Source organism: Panthera leo, chromosome B4 (genome assembly GCF_018350215.1).
Source record: "Panthera leo isolate Ple1 chromosome B4, P.leo_Ple1_pat1.1, whole genome shotgun sequence".
In the NCBI taxonomy this organism is placed as follows: Eukaryota; Metazoa; Chordata; class Mammalia; order Carnivora; family Felidae; genus Panthera; species Panthera leo.
Window position 1 is genome coordinate 134,888,513 of NC_056685.1, and position 18,784 is coordinate 134,907,296.

Here is an 18,784-nt window from a genome sequence, read left to right on the forward strand (position 1 = left end):
TATGAACGTAGACGCCGACCTATTTTAGGGCTCTTTGTTTTTGCTGTTCATTTAGGCTTTCACATAAGTGGTTGCAAATGCTTCCGTGGATGTGGATTAACTGGAAGGGCAGCAGGAGTTCAGGAAAGGCACACTGGCGGCGGGGGGGGGGGGGGGGGGGGGGGGGAGGGGGGGCGGGCAGAGGGGGCAGTCAGAGGAGTTTCCTGGAGGAAGTGGGACGTGAGCCAGGTCCAGAGTGGCGGAATCGACCTGGGTAAGAAAGGGGAAGACTTTCCAGGTACCTGCTTACCACGTAGATAGGGGCTTAGAATAGGCTTAGAGCATGTGTTGAGATGGGGTTCCTGATGGAGGGTGTGAAGACCAGAAGGGGAGAGAGGGGCTGCATAACACGAGGCCTGGAAGCCAGCAGCCAGCCGGAGCTGTGCGACAGGGGCATTTGCAGAAACTCCACCACAGAGGCTGTGTGACCTTGGGCAAGCCACTTACCCGCTCCGAACCTGTCTTGTGTGCAAAAATGAAGTGCATTCATTGGTTTATTCATCCATGCAGCCGGTTAATGAAAAGCTAGGAGGTACCAGCCCCTATGCCCACCTTTGTGGGGTTGCTGTGTAGACTAGTTAAGGCCTGTGTGTTGAGCGCTCTAGCACATTGCTTTAGGTGCTCACAGACGGTGCTCTTAATGAGATTGTTTAAGAGAGTAACTTGTTTTGCACATGTGAGATGCTGTCATTAGAGGTAGGAACCTCTGGCCTCAGGTGGTCTCAGGGAGACCACTGAGAGTCGTCACCCAGGCCCAGATGTGGACATGAGGCCAGGACCAGGGCATTAGCCAAAGGGATGAGAATGTTTGACTTTTGGTTTTGATCCAACTGGGATCTGTTCTCAATATGGCGTGAGGTAGGGATCCATTTTCATTTTCCCCCCAGATGAATAGCCAGTTGGCCCATTACCAGTTATTGGGGGTCCTCCTAACCACTAAGACTCACTCATCGTGTTTTGTCTTCTGTGTGCTGGTCCTCAGGCTGGGAGCTAATTGCCAGATTCTAACCAGTGGGGTCCTGGAGGCCCCTGTTGGAAAGCTTCCCTCCAGAAAGAGTGATCCTGGCTGGACCCCTGACCTGAGCCAGGCAACCCTCTAGGCAGCAGGGCAGGGCCCCAACTCTCCATCGCTCCGCAGTGCGGGTTGGGTTGGTTACTTTTTGTGGCATTTGGAAACACCCCTTCCCCCTCCTAGGAGCACACAGCTGTTCTGCAGCGGGGTCATGGTCAGTCACAGTGCCCAAAATGGGAAGAGTGCCCACCGATTTGAAGTTTATGTTTGGAACATAGATACAAATTCTAAAATTTCATTTTAGAATTCCATTTTTTGTTCCACTGATCTTGTCACCATCTGAGAAATACCATTCTATTTTAATTCCTATTTCCTTCTAATTGTTTTGATAGTTAGTGGAACCAGTGCTCTCTCCTTGTTCTTCTTTTACACGTTTCCTTGGCTTTTATTGCATATTTTCACTTCCAAATGAAGTTTGGAATGATCGTCTTCTGCTAAAAATTATATCGGGATGGGGCATGTGGCTGGCTCAGTTGGTAGAACATGCAGCTCTTGATCTTGAGGTCGTGAGTTCAAACCCCATGTTGGGCATAAAGCTTACTTAAAAAAAGATTATATTGGGATAATACTGAGTTTGTAGAATACTTTGGGAATTTAGTTACTGTTAAAATTATGAATGGGTATCACTTATTCATAATAAAGGCACCACCTCAATTTAGTGGCTTTCAGGCAATGGGTTGTCCACATGAAAAAGTACGATCCTAGATCATTGCCTCAAACTACACACAAAAATAATTCAAGATGGATCACAGATCATAACATGAGAGGTAAAACAGTAAAGGTTCTAAAGAAAACAGGGAATACCTTCATGACCTTGACGTAGACAATATATTTTAAATAAAACAACATACACATGTGAATCAATAAAAATATCGACAAACAGGTCTTTATTAAAATTTAGAATTTCTGTTCATCATGGGGGCATCTGGGTGGCTCAGTGGGTTGAGTGTCTGACTCTTGATTTTGGCTCAGGTCATGATCCCAGGGTTGTGGGACTGAGCCATGCATTTGGCTCCATGCTGAGTGGAGATTCTCTCTCCCTCCCTCTGCTCCTTCCCCCCACTTGTGCTCATGCACACTCTCTTTCTCCCTCAAAAAGAAAAAAATAACAATACTTTCTGTTCATCAAAAGACAATTTAAGAGAGTGAAAAGTCAAGCCACAGACTAAAAGAAGATATTTAAATGCATAGGTCTACTAGAGGACTCATACACATAATATACAAAGAGCTCTGACAAATCAATAAGATAAAAACTAACAACCTCATTTTTAAAAACAGGCAAAAGATTTTAACAGGCACTTCAAGAAAAAGGCTATCTAAGTGGGCAATCAACACATGAAAGGTGCTCATCATCGTTAATTAGGGCAATGCAAATCAAAAGACCAATGAGACACCTCTACATCACTGGAATAGCCAAAATCAAAACGCCTGACATCACTAAGTCTTTTTTTTTTTTTTTTTAAGTTTAGTTTTTGAGAGAGAGCGAGCAGTGGAGGGGCAGAGAGAGAGAGAGAATCCCAAGCAGGCTCTGCACTGTCAGCGCAGAATCTGGTGTGGGGCTTGAACTCACGGACCGTGAGATCATGACCTGAGCTGAAACCAAGAGTCAGACACGGACTGAGCCACCCAGGTGCCCCCTGACAACACCAAGTCTTACTCGGGGCATGGAGCAACCAGAATTCATCTACACTGCAGGAGGAAGTACAAATTGATGCAACCATTTGGAAAATTGGTGCAGAACCGCTAAAGCAAAATACAGGCAAATCCTGTGAGCCCGCAATTCCACTCCTAGGTGTAAACCTAGCAAAAATACGTGCCGTGTGCATGAAAGACACGTGTGGGGATGCTCATAACAGCTTCATTCGTAACAGTCCCAAGCTGGAACTCACCTACATGTCTTTGAACGACAGAATGCATAAGTTGTTATATATTCAGACACCGGAGCACCGCACAGGAACGAGGAAACCAACACACTCACAGAGCAAAAGAAGCCAGAAAGAAGAGAGCACTCCGTAGGATTCCATTTACCTGAAGCTCAAGCAGAGGCAAATTGATCTCTGGGGCTAGAGGTCTGAATAGTGACGTCCTTGGAGAACACTCCAGGGGGGAACCTGCTGGGTGCTGGCGACGTTCCAGGCTTCGATCTGGGTCACATGATGCATTTATATGTGAAGGGCCATCATGAACCGACACATCTGGGGACTTTGCCGTAAGTTACACTTGAATTACAAGAGAAAATGTGGGGTGCCTTGGTGGCTCAGCTGGTTGGGCGACTTGATTTCAGCGTAGGTCACGGTCTCACGTGGTTTGCTCACAGCATGGAGCCTGCTTTGGATCCTGTCTCCCTCCCTCTGCCCCTCTCCAGCTCACGTACTCGCTCTCAAAAACAAACAAAAAGAGTCAAAAAAAATTTTACAAAAGAAAAATATACATTGGGAAGTGAAAGTGGACTAGGGAAAGAAGGTAAGAGGAGAGGGAGGTAGACGCAGAGACAACCAAAAAAAAAAAAAAAAACAAGCACACCCAACAGCCTTTGCTCTTAAAGACTTTCTTGGAGAAATATCCTCCTATCGTGGCCTTGGAAGAAACCACTGCAAAACCCCAGCCTTGTGTTGCGCTTTCACACCTGGAGACGTATGTGGAGGGAATATCCCTCGGTCTCTGCCTTGGGGACCAACACAGAATTGAGTCGAGGGCCTGAGCCCACAAGCCGGAGAGCCCCAGTTCGGCCAGAGAAGCCTATGGAAGCAAGGCGAAGAGGATGGGGGCTGGGGGCAGACACCTGAGCCGAGTCCTGGTGCCGTCTCCTGTTTGCTCTCGTGCATCTTTAGCCCGTGTGATCCTCCACCAAAGCACCGTTTTAATACGCCCATCAGCACGGGTCCCAGGGAGCCCCTCTGTGGGCAGGAGCCACCTTGGTGCTTTTCCTTGAGCTGGGCGCTCTGCCTGGAGGAGGGGGTGCAGCATGTCCGGGTCCTCGTAGACCGTTCATCTGGGAACGCCTGTTTCTGGAAGAGCACCCAAGGTCACTTTCGCCCAAGGAGCGGGAACTAGCTGGGAGGTCGGCGCAGAACAAGGGCAGTGTGCTCTCGTGGCTGTGACTGGAGGTGTGCCTGTGTGCACGTGTGTGCTCTCATGAGGATTTCATACTCGTCAAGGGGGTGGAGGAGTGTCAGGCACTTGACACAGTCAGCCCTCGTGGGAGCTTTGTGGAATTCATCCGCTCAGCACCCCTGTATTGAGCTCCTCCTATGGCACATCTCGAGTTCTGGGGCTGGGGCAGCACAGTCCGGTACAAGCATAACGTGAGCCTCGTGTAATTTCACGTCCTGGAGTAGCCATATTAGAGTAAAAAGAAACAGGTGAGACCAACTTTCGCATTTTTTAACTCCATGTATCCGAGATGTAGTCAGTATAAACATTTCAGATATTGGGCATTTTTTCATGCTGTCTTTGAAATCCTCTGTCCAGTTTCCACCTACAGCGCATCTCAGCTTGGACTAGCCCCATTTCGAGCACTCATAGCCACGTATGTGTCCCTTGTGGGACAGCGCAGATCTGACGCCTTCAATGGTCATAAGACAGGGTGGTCCGGGCTATGATGGAGGCCTGCGGGGGCGGTGGGGACATCGAGGTATATTCATTCTGCCCTGTGGCTTAAGCAGATTTCTTTCTCGTGGAAATGGCTGGTGCGGGGACGCGGGCCGCTGCCTGGCCCGGCAGCACTACAGGGCGGCCTGTGGATGGGGAAAGGGGTTTCGGGGCGAGGGGCCACACCTAGTCCTCAAATCTAGGCCCAGAAGCAGCCCGGGTCACTTTTCTGCATTTAGTCGCACAAACACACCAGGAGGTAAAGGGATTTGGAAACGTCTGGCTGGGCAGCCGTGAGCCCAGAAAGAGGGAGAACAGATTTAGGGGGAAAACCAGTCTGACCCGTGGGGTTTAGAGAGACCTCTGTTGAGGTGACGTGTTTGGGTACTGGGGCAGATGGCCATGGTGGCCCCACGAGGCCCCCGCTGCCCCCAAGAGAGATGGGCTTCGCACCCACTGCAGCACCCGCTAACCTGTGGGAGGACTCACTGTGGTTTTGTCTCTGCAGCTAGAGTACAGCATCGATTTCATCAGCAGGGACCTGCTTGTGCATTTCATCAGGAAGCTGCAGGCCCACATCCTGGTCATCAAGTAAGTTGGAGCCATGTGCCCGAGAGGCTCGACTGTCAGGAATCTCCGCGGCTCTAGGGGGAGGTTCCCGGTTCTACCAGCGAGACCTGGCCGTCATTTTTCATGGGTGGCTGCTCCCACTGCCCCAAGCAGTGGAAGGCAAAGCAAGGGGAGGGCTCGGGCAGCGGGTGGAGCGGATTCGAAGGCACCTCTCAACAGGGGTCTGCGAGGCAGGGGCCAGCGGGCCTGACAGCGGGACGCTCGCTCTACCGAATTCTCCAGCCACACCAGACCCCTTAGGGCCCCAGATCCGGGCTGCTCACCTGCCTTCCTCCCCACTCCCGGCGCCCAGCCGGAAGCAGTCCCACAGTGAACATCCTTCCGTGTGGCTTGGATGCCGCTTTCTGCTCTGCTGCGGCCAGCCTAGACTGTGGCATGCCTGAGGCAGGAACCCCGACTTCTGGGGACACGTGTGTCTCTGGTGCTGAGCACGGGGGTTTAGGAGGCAAATCCACACCACAGGGAAATACGCCGCACGTCCTCATTAGGACGGCCAGACTAAAAGATAACCGGTGTCGGCAACGATGTGAGACACCAGGACCCTCGTGCTGGGGGGCTGTAACACGGAGCAGCCACTTGGAAAGCAGGCTGGCAATTTCCCAAGCCAGTGTTACCACAGGACCCGGCAACTGCACTCCCTGGGCATCTGTGTGCCCCACACAGGACCACACGACAGCTCGTACGTGACGGCTCAGAGCAGTGTTGTTCACAACGGCCCAGAGGTGGAGACGTCTGTCAGCCGGCGAGCAGATGAGCCAAGTACAGTACCTCCGTACAGTGGGCTATGTTTTAGCCACAAAGGGGAACGAACTTGTACAGGCCACACGGGCGAGCCTTGGGAACATTATGTAAAGTGGAAGCCAGCCACACAAACCCACGTACCCACGTACAATTTGCTTCACATGCAAGTCCAGAGAGGAAAGTCTAGAGAGGGTTGATCAGTGGTTGCAGAAGACGGACTGGGCACTCTGTGTGTGTGTGTGTCTGTGTGTGTGTGTGTGAGTGAGGCGGGGGGGGGGGGGGGGGGGGGAGAAAGAAAACTACGGGTTTGGGATGTTTGAGACAATAACAACTTCCTAAAACTGACCGTAGTGATGGTCGTACAACTCAAATATACTAACAAACATGGAGTGGTACATGTTAAATGGGTGAAGTTCTCTCAGTAAAGATGTCGGGAGAGAAAGCATCGACTTAAGAGCCTGTCATCACCTCCTGGCCCTGCCATTCAGAGGCTGTGGCCACAGGCAGGTCTTGCAACCCGATGGAGTTGAACCCACAGCACTTGGCTCACGTTGTCCAGTGAGCCCCGAGTGCCCGCAGGTGCCCGGTGCCTCGACCCTGATTTACACCTGGGCTCTGAGGGAAACTCGGAGGCAAGCCCGGGCCTGTCTCCTCTTGGCCTGGAACCCAGGGCAGGAACCTTAGGCACCGCAAGGTGGCCCTAAGGTGAGCCCTGATTTTTCTTTGGGTTTCCAGAGCAATGCAAGGGTTTTATAACGTGAGAAGAGAGAACGACGCTGACAAGGAGGCCCTAAATCTGGTGAAGGACATACTGAAATCTGTCCTAAAGGAGGTAGGTGTGCAGGGCTCAGCCAGGCTGGGGGTCAGCAGGGTCCTCACCCAGGCTCTGGTCTGGCCCCAGGTCTAATGGGTGACTGCCAGGAACTACCAGGCCTCACTCCCCACTGTGGCCAGTCCCTGGAGCCACATGTGACTCAGCACAGGAAACACATTTAATTGGCAGAATCTCCCAGTTTTATTGTCCTCACATATCCTGTAGGCCAAGCCCAACTGGGCCAGAGGCCATCCCCCAATTTCTAGGGTGAGCAGGTGACCAGTTACATCAGTGGGTGATGGCTGCAGGTGAGGGTGGGTCTCCCAGTTGGGGAGCTGAGACTCATGCTTTGTCCCTGGGAGCACCTGGCACTTTCCGACCATCACCCACCATAAACACCTGACCCCGGGGGGCCTCTGCTAACATCTCGGCATCATCACCGGAGTGGCCGGCTGGATGGTCAGCGGGCAGTGCCTTCCTGCCTCCCAAGGAGGATCAAGTTTGAAAGGCTGCTCATTTTTCAAGCCAACCTTAAAGTGGCAGAATGAACAGCACCCCGGGTCCCTCCCCAGCCTCGCTCTACAACCTCACCGCTCAGAACAGTCCAGAAGCCCAGGGTTTGGACACTTACCCCCCCAAACAGGCCTTTCTTGCTGGCTCTGAGCCAGGCCCTGACTTAACCAGAGGGTGCCCCTGGAGCTGCAGGTCAGTCACTGCCCCGAGGGTCACTGTGAGGGACCCTCCTGAGACACAGGGAGGCAGCGGGCCCTGGGAAGAGGGGCCCACGGAGCCCCCGCATCCAGGCCTCACCTCACCACGCATCCCTCCCTCTCCAGTGGTTCCAGTACACAGAAGTCCCGGGCAATCACTACGTCCACATGAACCAACCCCAGCATGTGGCCGGGATCATCGGCTCCTTTTTGAAGAGCAGTACCCCGAACCAGCTGTAGCCTGGGCCTGGGGCTTTGCCCCGCTCCCCCCACTCACCCCCCAGACTCCCTGCTCCCAATCCCCACAGCCAGGCCAGGTGTGGAGGGGACAGGCCTCGCGGGTCTTGGAGACCAGCAGGGGCTGAGGCAGAGAAACCAAACCAGGGTTTGGAGGGATGGGGCCAAGATTCTGACTTTTGGTATCTGAGACTTCAAAGGGGAGACACTGTTTGGACCTGGAGGGTTGTCCGTTTTGTGGCCGATAATCGGCAGTGAGTGGGTAGCGGATGGAGGAAGGAAGGGCCAGGTTGCTGCCCAGCTGGATGAAAAATAAAATGTTCTGTATTCGCACTGTTTCCGAGGCCGTTTCGCTGCCAGCGGGGGCCCTTCCAATGGGGGAAGGGGAGAACACAGCAAACACTTAGCCTGAGAGGAGAGTCCAGGAACAGGCCGGGAACAGAGATGAGAAGGGAGCAAGCGCTCCCCAGGCTGGTGGCGTCCTGACAAGCCCTCACACCGGGCAGGCCCCGCCAGCATGGGGCCCCGAGACTGCAGAAGCACCAGGGCCCAGGGAGGAGCTGTCGTTCACCCCACCCGTGGGGACTCCAGCCTCGGGGGCTGGCTGACACGGTAGCCCCTCGGCCTGGGCAGCCGGGGACGAGCGTTCCAGACCTCCGCGTCCTCACCAACCGCGCACCGTCACCGTTCACCGTTCTGCTCCGTGGGGCCCGTGGGCCAACTCAGCTCAGTAGGGTCGGAATTTGCGCTGGGCCCGCATCAGTTCAATCCTCTGCTTGTCCTCCTCAAACTTCTTGCGCAGCTGGGCTAGATCTAGGGCGGGAAGCACAAGGGGAGATGGGGCCGCATCGGTCAGTGTGGCCCCGTGGGGGGGTGGGGGTGGGGCTGTGCCGCGTGGCCCCCAAGCCTGCTGGCCTCTGCTCTGAGAAACGGTTGGGACCTTGCATGGAGACTAGCATGCAGGCCCAGTCAGAGGGTGGAAGCTGAAGACAGGGCGGCACACCTGAGGTTTCAGAGGAACCTCCTCAGTGAAAGAAAAAGCACGGAGAAAGCAAGGCACCTGCTCCCTTCCCGCCCCTACCCCACAGACCCAAGGTGAAGGCAGGTGGCTTTGGGGGTGTCAGGAGCCCCCGGGGCACCTCTCCCAAACCCTCCCCGCTGCAGCAGTCAGACTGGGGACAAGGTCGGGAAGTAAAGGGACTCCGCCCTGAGAGTGCCACGGGACCCAGATGGCAGGTCTGTCACCAGGTGAGCAGTCGAGCCCAGAGGGAGGGCTGGCAGAGGCCCGCCGTCGGTGAATCTAGACAAAAGGGCAGGAGCGGGGGTGCAGGACACAGTGGGGAGCAGCAGTGAGGCTGGGGAGGGCACGGTGTGCCGGGCGGCAGGTTACCACCTGCCGCAGAGCTCGTCCCCCTGCCGAGGCCAGGGCCAGGGCCAGCACCCTCTCCCCGGGGCCCCCGGGCAGCTGCCCCGCAAGCAGGGGAATCGGGGGCCACGGCAGCAAGCTCAGCATCATCATGGCCATGAGTCAACCACAGGCGATCGCTCACCCCAACACTCTCCTTGTGGGCCCCTCCCACCCACACATGGCGCCCACGCGCACTCTTTCTCTCTCTCTCACTCACACACACACACGCACGGTGCTCACTCGAGACCCCCCCCCCCCCAAAATCACGTCCAGCAGCGGCCCTCTCTGCACCCGGTGAGCACTTGAGATCCACCCTCTGCCACACGGCCCCTTGCTGGAGGCTGACAGGTTCCGGCACCAACTGCTCAGGGCTCTGCAGCCTCTAAGCAACCCAAGGGCCCCCACAGCTGCCGTTGGGGAGCCACGAGGGGACCACCACGGGGGATGCTGCTGGCTGGGACCCCCAACTCCAGAGCCTATCGGGAAGCCTGTGCCCAAGGACACCCCCACCCCGCACCCAGGTCTGGCCGCCCTCCAGATCTCTGAGTTCCGGCCACGGCTGGCAGCAGTGGCCACGGGCCGGGCCGGGCCCGAGGGAAGCGGGGCTGAAGCACAGGGGCCCGGGGCGCTCCTTACGCTCCATCTTGGTCTCTCGGTGCTGCCAGGCGTAAAAGTTGAGCAGCTCTTTGCGGGCGCGCTTCCGTCTCTCCCTCTCCAGCACCCGCAGGCTCGCCGCCTCCGTCCGGGGTAGCACCGGCCGCCGGCCCCGGCGCGTCACCTTCACCCAGCCCTCCTCGTCCGGAATCCCTTCCTCCTCCTTGGCCTTGGCCTCCTCCTGCAAGGAACAGACCCCGTGATGGGCAGGCGCCTGGGACCCGCCCTCCTCTCGTGGCTCTCTCCCTCCTGCGCCCGGAACCTCCCCGGGCACACATCACCACCTGCTGCGCCCTCTCCCTCCCGGTAGCTAAGGACGGGGGGACGGGGGAGCACAGGGGTGCCAACGCTGCCTCCTCCCTCAGACTGTTTTCCACAGACCACTTGGAGACTAGAGGTCACCCAGCTAGGTGACCCAGAACTCAGAAGGGAAAAGAGGAGTAACCGGGACAGGCTGCCACCGCCCCTCCTCCTCAGGAGCCACACACAACACCCACGACACCTCCTTCCCTGTGGCCGCGCAGCCGCCCCTCCCGAAGCCCCACCTCAGCTATCCTCTTGTCATACGCCTCCATGAACGTGTCCACTTCGACCCTCAAGGCCTCAGGGTCCGGCACCGAGTCTGTGTAGTTGCTGACCCACTCTGAGGGAGAAAGGAGTGAGGGACGGGGCCTCCTCAGGCCCGATCCCTCAGGGCCAGCCAGTCAGGATCTTTTTTTTTTTTTTTTTAAAGTGGGCTTCATACCCAGCATGGGGCTTGAACTCACAACACTGAGATCAAGACCTGAGCCGAGATCAAGAGCCGGACGCTTAACCCACTGAGCCACCCAGGCGCCCCCCAGTCAGGATGTTCTTCCACAGGCCACGAGGATGGCGACGTGTGGCCCAAGCTTCGGGAGCTAAGAAGAGTCTAGTGGCGGCGAGCTGGGCCCTCACCTCCGGCCACCCTGAGTGCCAGGCCCAGGCCTCCCAGGCACACGCAGCAGGCACGGCCCCCACAGCGCCTCCCCGCCAACCCAAGGCCCGGGACGGAGGTGCCCGACATCGCCGCGGTACTGACTGTGAACGCCGCTCTTCACAGGGTGACCGTCTGTCGAGACCAGCAAAGGGCCCTTCAGGGCTAAGGCAGCCGACACCCCACCTGGCTTCTGGAACACCACGTAGGCTACCTGGAACCCCTGGGGGAAGAAGGAGAGAGGTCAGAATGCCAGGGCCCTTCCCGTCCTCCCAGTCACCCAGCACCAGGGATGCCACCTGCCCTCAGCTTGGCTTGCTGCTGGACCAGGGGATGTGTGCTGGGCTGTTCCGCCACGAAGATAAGCAGAAAGTGATCTGTAATCCTGGGGAGGGACGGCCACGCTCCTGATCTTCCCACTGGTGCTAGAAGCGACCCAGGCGAGGTGAGACACTCGGGACCTTCCTCCCAGTTATGGGAGGGACTCTGTGAAAAGCGAGCTCACCAAGCACCACGGGCGGACACCAGTTCACACGCGCTATGCCCGGAGCAGGTGCCTCACGTTTCCTCAAGGGGAAACGAGACCAGGCCGTGGGGCCTAGGGAGGAATGGACTTCGGCGGACTTCGGGAGCTCAGAGAGGCTTTCCCCCAGGATGCTGGGAAGAGCTAGGCAAGAAGCTAAGGGATGTGGCAGATGCAGGGAAAGGAGCAGGGCGCCGTCTGCCCAACAGGCATCCTCAACCACACAAGCGAGGACTGGCCTAGGACCACGGGGACCGCTCAGCCGTCCTGCTGTCACCCTGCCACCACCGCCCCACGCACACCGCGGACGCTGTCCCAGCCCCACCTCGCGCCCCATGCGAGCAGACCGCAGAACTTGAATGCCTACCCGAACGGGCGCGGGGTGAAAAAACTTGGACTTTGGTTCCTCTGAGCGGTCAGCAAGGTCCGGCTTCTCCTGTAACTCCACAGACTGGACGGGGCTGCAGGGAGAGAGGAGGCGGGCCAGGCACTCCTGCCGAAGCGGGGGCAGGGGGTTGGGGAGGGGGGAAGCTCGGCATGAGAGGCAGCAGGGCCTTCTGGAACCCCCTCTGCCCAGGGCAGCACCACTGGGGGCGCGGTCTCAGAGTCCATGTGTGCCCAACGAGGGGGGCGCACACACAGGCCCGGGCAAACCACATCCTCCTCGGCACCGTCCCAATCCTGCCTCCCGTGGCCCAAGACGTCAATCTTGTGAATTTTCACGTTCAAAACTCTGAGCAGAAAACCGCAGTGCCGCTGGCCAGGGGACGTGGGAGGAAGGAGGCAGAGTGCGAGACAGAATCCAGGTATAAGCCTTTTGGGGCTTTGCTGGAAGCACATGCCCAGGAGGGGGTTTGGTTTGTCCCTGAAAGGGCTTCCTCACTTTGAAAGGCCATCTCGCTGAAAGATCAGTCCTTCCCTACCAATTTCTCTGGGTGAGTGATCCCCAAAGTAGGACCAGGTTCTATTACAAGAATAGGTGAGGACGTTTGGGGGTTATGCGGAACATTCTGATTTTAGGAGACAACCGGCTAACTTTTCCTCCCCACAGCAGCCGTTTGAAACTGAAGTTAAATCAGTGTTGTAGTTGCTGGACTCAGGCTGGCGGTGACCCTCGTTGGGGGGCGGGGGGAGGGGCATGAAGGGATTTCTTGGGCTCAGGTCACGTTCGGTTTCTGGGTGCTGAGTACACGGGGTGTTCCGTCTGTGAAATGGAGTGAGCTGTGCGCTAGGGCCCAGGCCCTTCTCTGTATACACAATACGGTTCAGGAAAAGGTAAAAAATGACGCCCTCTCCTCTGCTTCTTTCTCTAGAACGATCTTTTAGAGATCAGTATTTCTTTTTTGAATCCCAATTCACCTAAAATCCAGCAACTCCCTTAGTTTCTCTTCTATAAAGTTATGGAAGGCAAAACTTGACTGTTTTTTGTGAAAGAAAGTTCATGTCTGGATAGATTGAGAAGTACTTTTATATTTTTCTTACGGAGATGTATCACTTTTATAATCAGGGAAAAACATGTAATTCAAACAATTCTGGGTAATAGTAAGAAGCTTTGAGCTCCTCAGAACTATAGTTTTTAACTTTTTTTAAAGTTTATTTATTTATTTGGGGGGTCAGGGACAGAGGGAGGGAGGGAGGGAGAATCGCAAGCAGGCTCCACACTGCCAGCGTGGAGCCTGATGTGGGGCTTGAACCCATGCACCACGAGATCATGAGACCTGAGCCGAAACTCAGAGTCAGAAGCTCAACCGACTGAGCCACTCAGGTGCCCCATAAAACACAGCTTTAAAAAGCCATTTCCGGGGCACCTGGCTGGCTTGGTCCAGTGTGACTCTTGATCTCAGGGTGGTAAGTTTTTAAGACCCATGTTGGGTGTAGGGATTACTTAAAAAAAAAAATTTTTTTTTAAAGCCACTTCCTATCAAGAGACAGAGGCAGACCTCTAGATTCTCCCTTGGGGCTTCAGTTAGATGCTTCCAACTCACCACTGAGGACTTGGTGAAGGCCAGTGGGAGCCCAGCCCTGCCTGGGACTCCTGGCCAGCGCTACAGGTTCCCTCCCAGACACCCGCTCACCTCTGTGCAGTATGGGGGCACATTGAGGACAAAAAGCGTCCGCTTCTGAGGCCAGGACGACTTGGTGCCTTCTCGAACTCTGTGCTCTCTCACATAGAGGTAGTGGGAAGCCTGCTGCTTTTCCGAGAACTTGATCGGGATGGCTGGACGGGAAATGGGGGCAGGGGTGGATGGCGTGAAAATCAAGTTCAGGCTGTCCCTTTCTAGTTCTGTCTGTCCATTCCATCACTGAGCCCTTCCCCTAGGCAAGGCCTGTGCAGGAATTGTGCAGGCTGGGAGAGTGAACGAACAGAGAACCTGCCCAGGAGGGGCTCCCAAGCCGGTGGGGGAGAGAATGTAAACGGGCAATTATTACAGGTGGGGAGCGAAATGAGAGGGGAGTTCAAACCCTGCGGCTCTTGGGGTCAACACCAAAATCCCGACAATGGCTGGATTGCCAGATCCAGCCACCTCTCTGGCCTTGCCAGATCCTGACCACCTTTCACCTCTTTCCATCCCCTCTTTCCCCAACCACTGTGTGGGCCCGCCACTCCACCTTCTCCCTATTCCTCAAGGAAGCCCAGACTTCACCTGTGCTCACACATTTCCCTTTACTTGAAACATCAACTCTCCTCCCTCCACCCGTGCTTCAGGTTTTCTTTTTAAGTTTATTTATTTTTAAGATTTAAAAAAATGTTTATTTATTCTTTTTTTTTTTTTTTTTAACGTTTATTTATTTTTGAGACAGAAAGAGACAGAGCATGAACGGGGGAGGGGCAGAGAGAGAGGGAGACACAGAATCTGAAACAGGCTCCAGGCTCTGAGCGGTCAACACAGAGCCCGACGTGGGGCTCGAATTCATGGACCGTGAGATCATGACCTGAGCCAAAGTCGGACGCTTAACCAACCGAGCCACCCAGGCGCCCCCAAAATGTTTATTTATTCTTGAGAGAGAAAGCACGAGCAGGGGAGGGGCAGAGAGAGAAGGAGACACAGAATCCAAAGCAGGCTCCCAGCTCTGAGCTTGACAGCCCGACACGGGGCTCTAACTCACGGACCGTGAGATCATGACCTGAACCAAAGTCAGATGCTTAACCAACTGAGCCACCCAGGCACCCCTTAAGTTTATTTACTTTGAATGAGAGAGAGAGAGAGAGAGAGAGAACGAATGGGGCAGAGACAGAGAGAGAAGGAAACAGAGGATCTGAAACAGGCTCTACGCTGACAGCAGAGATCCCAATGCGGGGTTCTAACTTACAAACTGTGAGATCATGACCTGAGCTGAAGTCAGACACGTAACCAGCTGAGCCACCCTGGCATCCCCTATCCTTCAGGCTTTAACTTCCATGGAGAGCCTTTCATGCCAAGTTAGAACCACCTGCTCTGTGCCCTGCCAACACCTCTCATGGTCTCTAAGCCTCCATCTGTGTGATCATTTGGATAATTGCTGACATTCCTGTAATGCTAGGGACTGTTTTCTGTTCTTCTCACCACCTCCTTCAGAGCACACAGTACCTGTGCTCAGGAAGCTCCCACGGGAGCGGGAGATGGCAATCAACGAGAAAGCACGGAACAAGATTCTATCAAATATGAAAGAAAGGGGAAAACAGTGCAGGGTGGTCGGGTGGCAGAGGCCTTTAGACAGGCCATCAGAACGGCCTCCTTGAGGAACTGACATTAAAGCCAGAAGGCACAGCTGTGTGAGGCAGAGGAGGGCACAGCAGGTGCACAAACCCTGAGGATGTAAAGGCTTTGTTGTCTCAGAGGAACAGAACAAGCTTTAGGTCAGCCGAGCCAGAACATGGGGGTGGGGGTGGGGGCCCACACAAATCAACGTAAGAAGTCTGGATTTTGTTTTAGGTGCCGACTCGTAAAACCACTGGAGTGAGTTCTGTGGGTATGGAAACACAAGTAAGCCTGTGAGGCAAAATACTACTTCTGTCTGACTTTAGAAAGAACATCCTGGCACCTGGGCGAACGGTACGCAGGGGCAAGAACAGAAGCATGAGAACCGATTAGGAGGGCACAGCCAGGTGAGGGCTGACAGGGGCCAGACTAGGAATTGCAAAGAGATGACAGGAAGTGGCTGGGCTCACCTGCGGGGCGGGGGAGGTGGAGGTGTGAAGACGGACACGGGTTTGTCCTGGGGAAGAGTGTGGACAGACATGGGTTTGTTTACCTAAGGGAAGCGTTGCCCCAAATGGGCTCATCCCCGGAGAACGCCGCCAGACGCAAGCAGGGCGCAGCATCGAGCTCGCGGACCTCGGGGCCTCCGGGACTCACACCCAACAGCGCGGCCGCTCCCGGGGTCCCCTTGCCACCGCCGCCTCCCGAGCCAACTCCCGGAGAAGCCTGGCCATCCCCGGACCCGCAGCTCCTCACCTGAATACCCGGGCGGGCTCGGAATCCCCTGCTCGGAGCCCTGCGCCCCACGCTTCCTCCTGCGCGCCACCATCTTGCCAACCGGAAGCTGCGGGGGCCGCTGGGAGTTGCCGTTTGGCGCTCGGAGCCCGACTGTTTCCATGACGACGGCGCCGCGTGCGGGCCCGCCCCCTTGGCTCCAGGCCCGCCTTTCCGCCCTGGTACGTTAAGGGCGCAACCTTTGTTTGCTCTGAGTAAGGTCAGCACGTAAACGTTTGAGTAAAGGTCCGGATGAGGTTGGAACGCCACCATCCATCCATTCCAGAAATGGCAAAGGAAGCCCCATTGAAGTTGGCCGTTTTAACTAGCCATTTTTTAAGTGTACAATTCAGTGGCATTAAATACGTTCTCATTATTGTGCAAACCGTCCTCAATATCCATCTCCAGAATTTTTTATCCTCCCAAACTGAAACTCTACCCGTGTCCTCCTTCCCCCGCCCCTGGTAACCACCCCTCTATTTTCTGGGTTTTTTTTTTTTTTTTTTTAATTTTTTTAAACGTTTATTTATTATTGAGAGACAGAGACACAGAGCATGAGCAGGGGAGGGGCAGAGCCGGGGGTGGGGGGTGGGGGTGGGAAGGGGGCCCGGGAGGCACAGAATCTGAACCGGGCTCCAGGCTCTGAGCTGTCAGCACAGAGCCCAATGTGGGGCAGAACTCACAAACCGGGAGATCATGACCTGAGCTGAAGTCGGACGCTTAACCGACTGAGCCACCCAGGCGCCCCTCTACTTTCTGTTTCTATGGACTCGACTATTCTAGCTAGGTACCTCATATAAATGGAATCATACAATATGTGTCCTTTTGTGTCTGGCTTAGTTCACTTAGCATGTTTTCTTGATTAATCCACGTAGTGGCATGTCTCAGAATTTCCTTCCTTTTTAAGGCTGAATAATATTTCATTGTATGTATAGATCATATTCTGCTTATCCATCTGTCTACGGACATTTGGGTTTTTCTACTTTTGACTATTGTGGATAATGTTGCCGTGAAATGTTCTATACAACTTCGTGCAAACATATTTTTTCTCGGATATATATCTAGGAGTAGAATTTCTTGATCATATGGTAACTCTATGTTTAACTTTGAGGAACTTCCAGACTGTTTTCCAAAGGCTGCATCATTTTAAAATCTCACCAGCCGAGCATGAGGTTTCCAAATTCTCCACATCCTCGCCATTATTTGTTATGCCTATATTTTGATCATAGCCATTCTAGGGGATGTAGAGAGACATCTTATTGTTGTTGTTGTTTTTTTTAATGTTTATTTTTGAGAGAGAGAGAGAGAAAGAGCGAGCAGGGGAGGCACAGAGAGAGAGAGAGGGAGCCAGAGAATCCTAAGCAGGCTCCACGCTGTCAGCATAGAGCCTGACTTGGGGCTCGAACTCACAAAATGTGAGATCCTGACTGACCTGAGCTGAAATCAAGAGTGAGATGCTTAACCAAGCCACCCAGGCACCCCTCTCATTGGGTTTGGATTTGCATTTCCCAAATGATTAATGATGTTAAGCACCTTTTCACGTGTTCATTGGCCATTTGTGTATCTTTTTTTACTTTGAGAAATGTCTACTCAAAGTCTTTGCTCATGTTTTATTGGGTTATTTGTACTTTCATTGTTGCATTGTAAGAGTTCTTTATCTCTCCTGGATGCAATTACCTCATAAAATATATGAATTGCAAAGATTCTCTCCTATTCTGTGGGTTACCTTTTCACTTTCTTAAAGGTATTCCTTACAGCATGAAAGACTTTAACTTCGATGAAGTTAAACTTTTTTTTGAGAGTATCCGTTGTCTTCACCATTTGTTAAAAACACTGTTCTTTCCCTGACCGAATTGTCTGGCACCCTTGTTGAAAATTTAATGGACAGATATATGAGGCTTTAATTTTGACTCTCCATTCTATTCCATTGGTCTGTATGTCTATCCTTATGCTAGTACCATAGTGTCTTGATTACTGTAGCTTTATAGTTAAGTTTTGAAATCAGGAAGTGTGAGTTCTTCAACTCTCCTCTTTTTCAAGACTGTTTTAGCTACTCAGAATCCCTTTAAATTCTTTCAACAATGCCTTGGAGTTTTCAGAATATGTTTTACGCTTATTTTGTTAAATTTATCCTATTTTACTGTTTGATTCAATGCTAAGTGGAATTATTTTTCTTAATATGATTTTTTAAAATGGTATCTCTGTGTGATTTTATTTATTTATTTATTTATTTATTTGAGAGAGAGAGAGAGAGTTTGTGCTTAAGTGGGGGAAGGGTCAAGGGAAAGGGAGAGAGAGAATCTTAAGCAGGTGCCACACTCAGTGAAGAGCCCAATGAGGGGCTTGATCTCAAGACTCTGAGATCATGACCTGAGCTGAAATCAAGAGTTGGATGCTTAACCAACGGAGCCACTCAGACACCCCCACCCCATGTTAATAAGATTACTTACTCATTCATTTAAAAATTTTAAGTTTATTTATTTTGAGAGAGAGAGAGAGAGAGTGTGCGTGCACAGGGGAGGGGCACAGAGAAAGAGGGAGAATCCCAAGCAGGCTCCATGCTGTCAGGGCAGAGCCCAATGCAGGGTTTGATCCTACGAATTGTGAGATCATGACCTGAGTCAAAATCAAGGGTCGGACCCTTAACCGACTGAGCCACCCAAGTGCCCCTTAAGGTGATTTTAAGATTTTTCGTTGTAAGTATATTGATTGATCTCGTATTCTGCAACATTGCTACGTTTGTTAGTTGTAGTAGTCTTTCAATGGATTCCTTAGCATTTTCTGTATAAAGACCATGTCATCTACCAAGAGAGATCATTTTCCTTTTGTCTTTCCAATCTGCACGATTTTCTCTGGAACTCCCCCACTCCTCCCCCCCATCCCCAAACTCCCTGGCTAGAACCTCTAGTGCACTGTTAAACTGAACTGGTAAAAGCAAAAAAAAAATAATAATAAT

The 18,784-nt window shown here is 53.4% G+C and overlaps 2 protein-coding genes across 2 annotated transcripts in view; one reads left to right on the plus strand and one right to left on the minus strand.

The window, feature by feature from the left end:
- Positions 1 to 8,172, plus strand: part of SERHL2 (serine hydrolase like 2) — a 21,220-nt gene extending 13,048 nt beyond the window's left edge. Inside the window, exons 10-12 of the mRNA XM_042948011.1 lie at positions 5,211 to 5,293; positions 6,809 to 6,905; positions 7,724 to 8,172. Of these exons, the coding sequence (XP_042803945.1) occupies positions 5,211 to 5,293; positions 6,809 to 6,905; positions 7,724 to 7,837 (294 nt within the window). The 3' untranslated portion in view covers positions 7,838 to 8,172. The remainder of the gene's footprint in view (positions 1 to 5,210; positions 5,294 to 6,808; positions 6,906 to 7,723) is intronic.
- On the minus strand, positions 8,128 to 15,897 carry RRP7A (ribosomal RNA processing 7 homolog A). Its single transcript, XM_042948012.1, has 7 exons — positions 15,811 to 15,897; positions 13,450 to 13,592; positions 11,742 to 11,867; positions 10,957 to 11,074; positions 10,442 to 10,539; positions 9,879 to 10,077; positions 8,128 to 8,647 (listed from the first exon to the last, which is right to left on the minus strand). The coding sequence occupies exons 1-7, from the start codon at positions 15,881 to 15,883 to the stop codon at positions 8,562 to 8,564; spliced, it is 843 nt and encodes a 280-aa protein (XP_042803946.1). The 5' UTR covers positions 15,884 to 15,897; the 3' UTR covers positions 8,128 to 8,561.
- Positions 15,898 to 18,784: the final 2,887 nt, after the last annotated feature.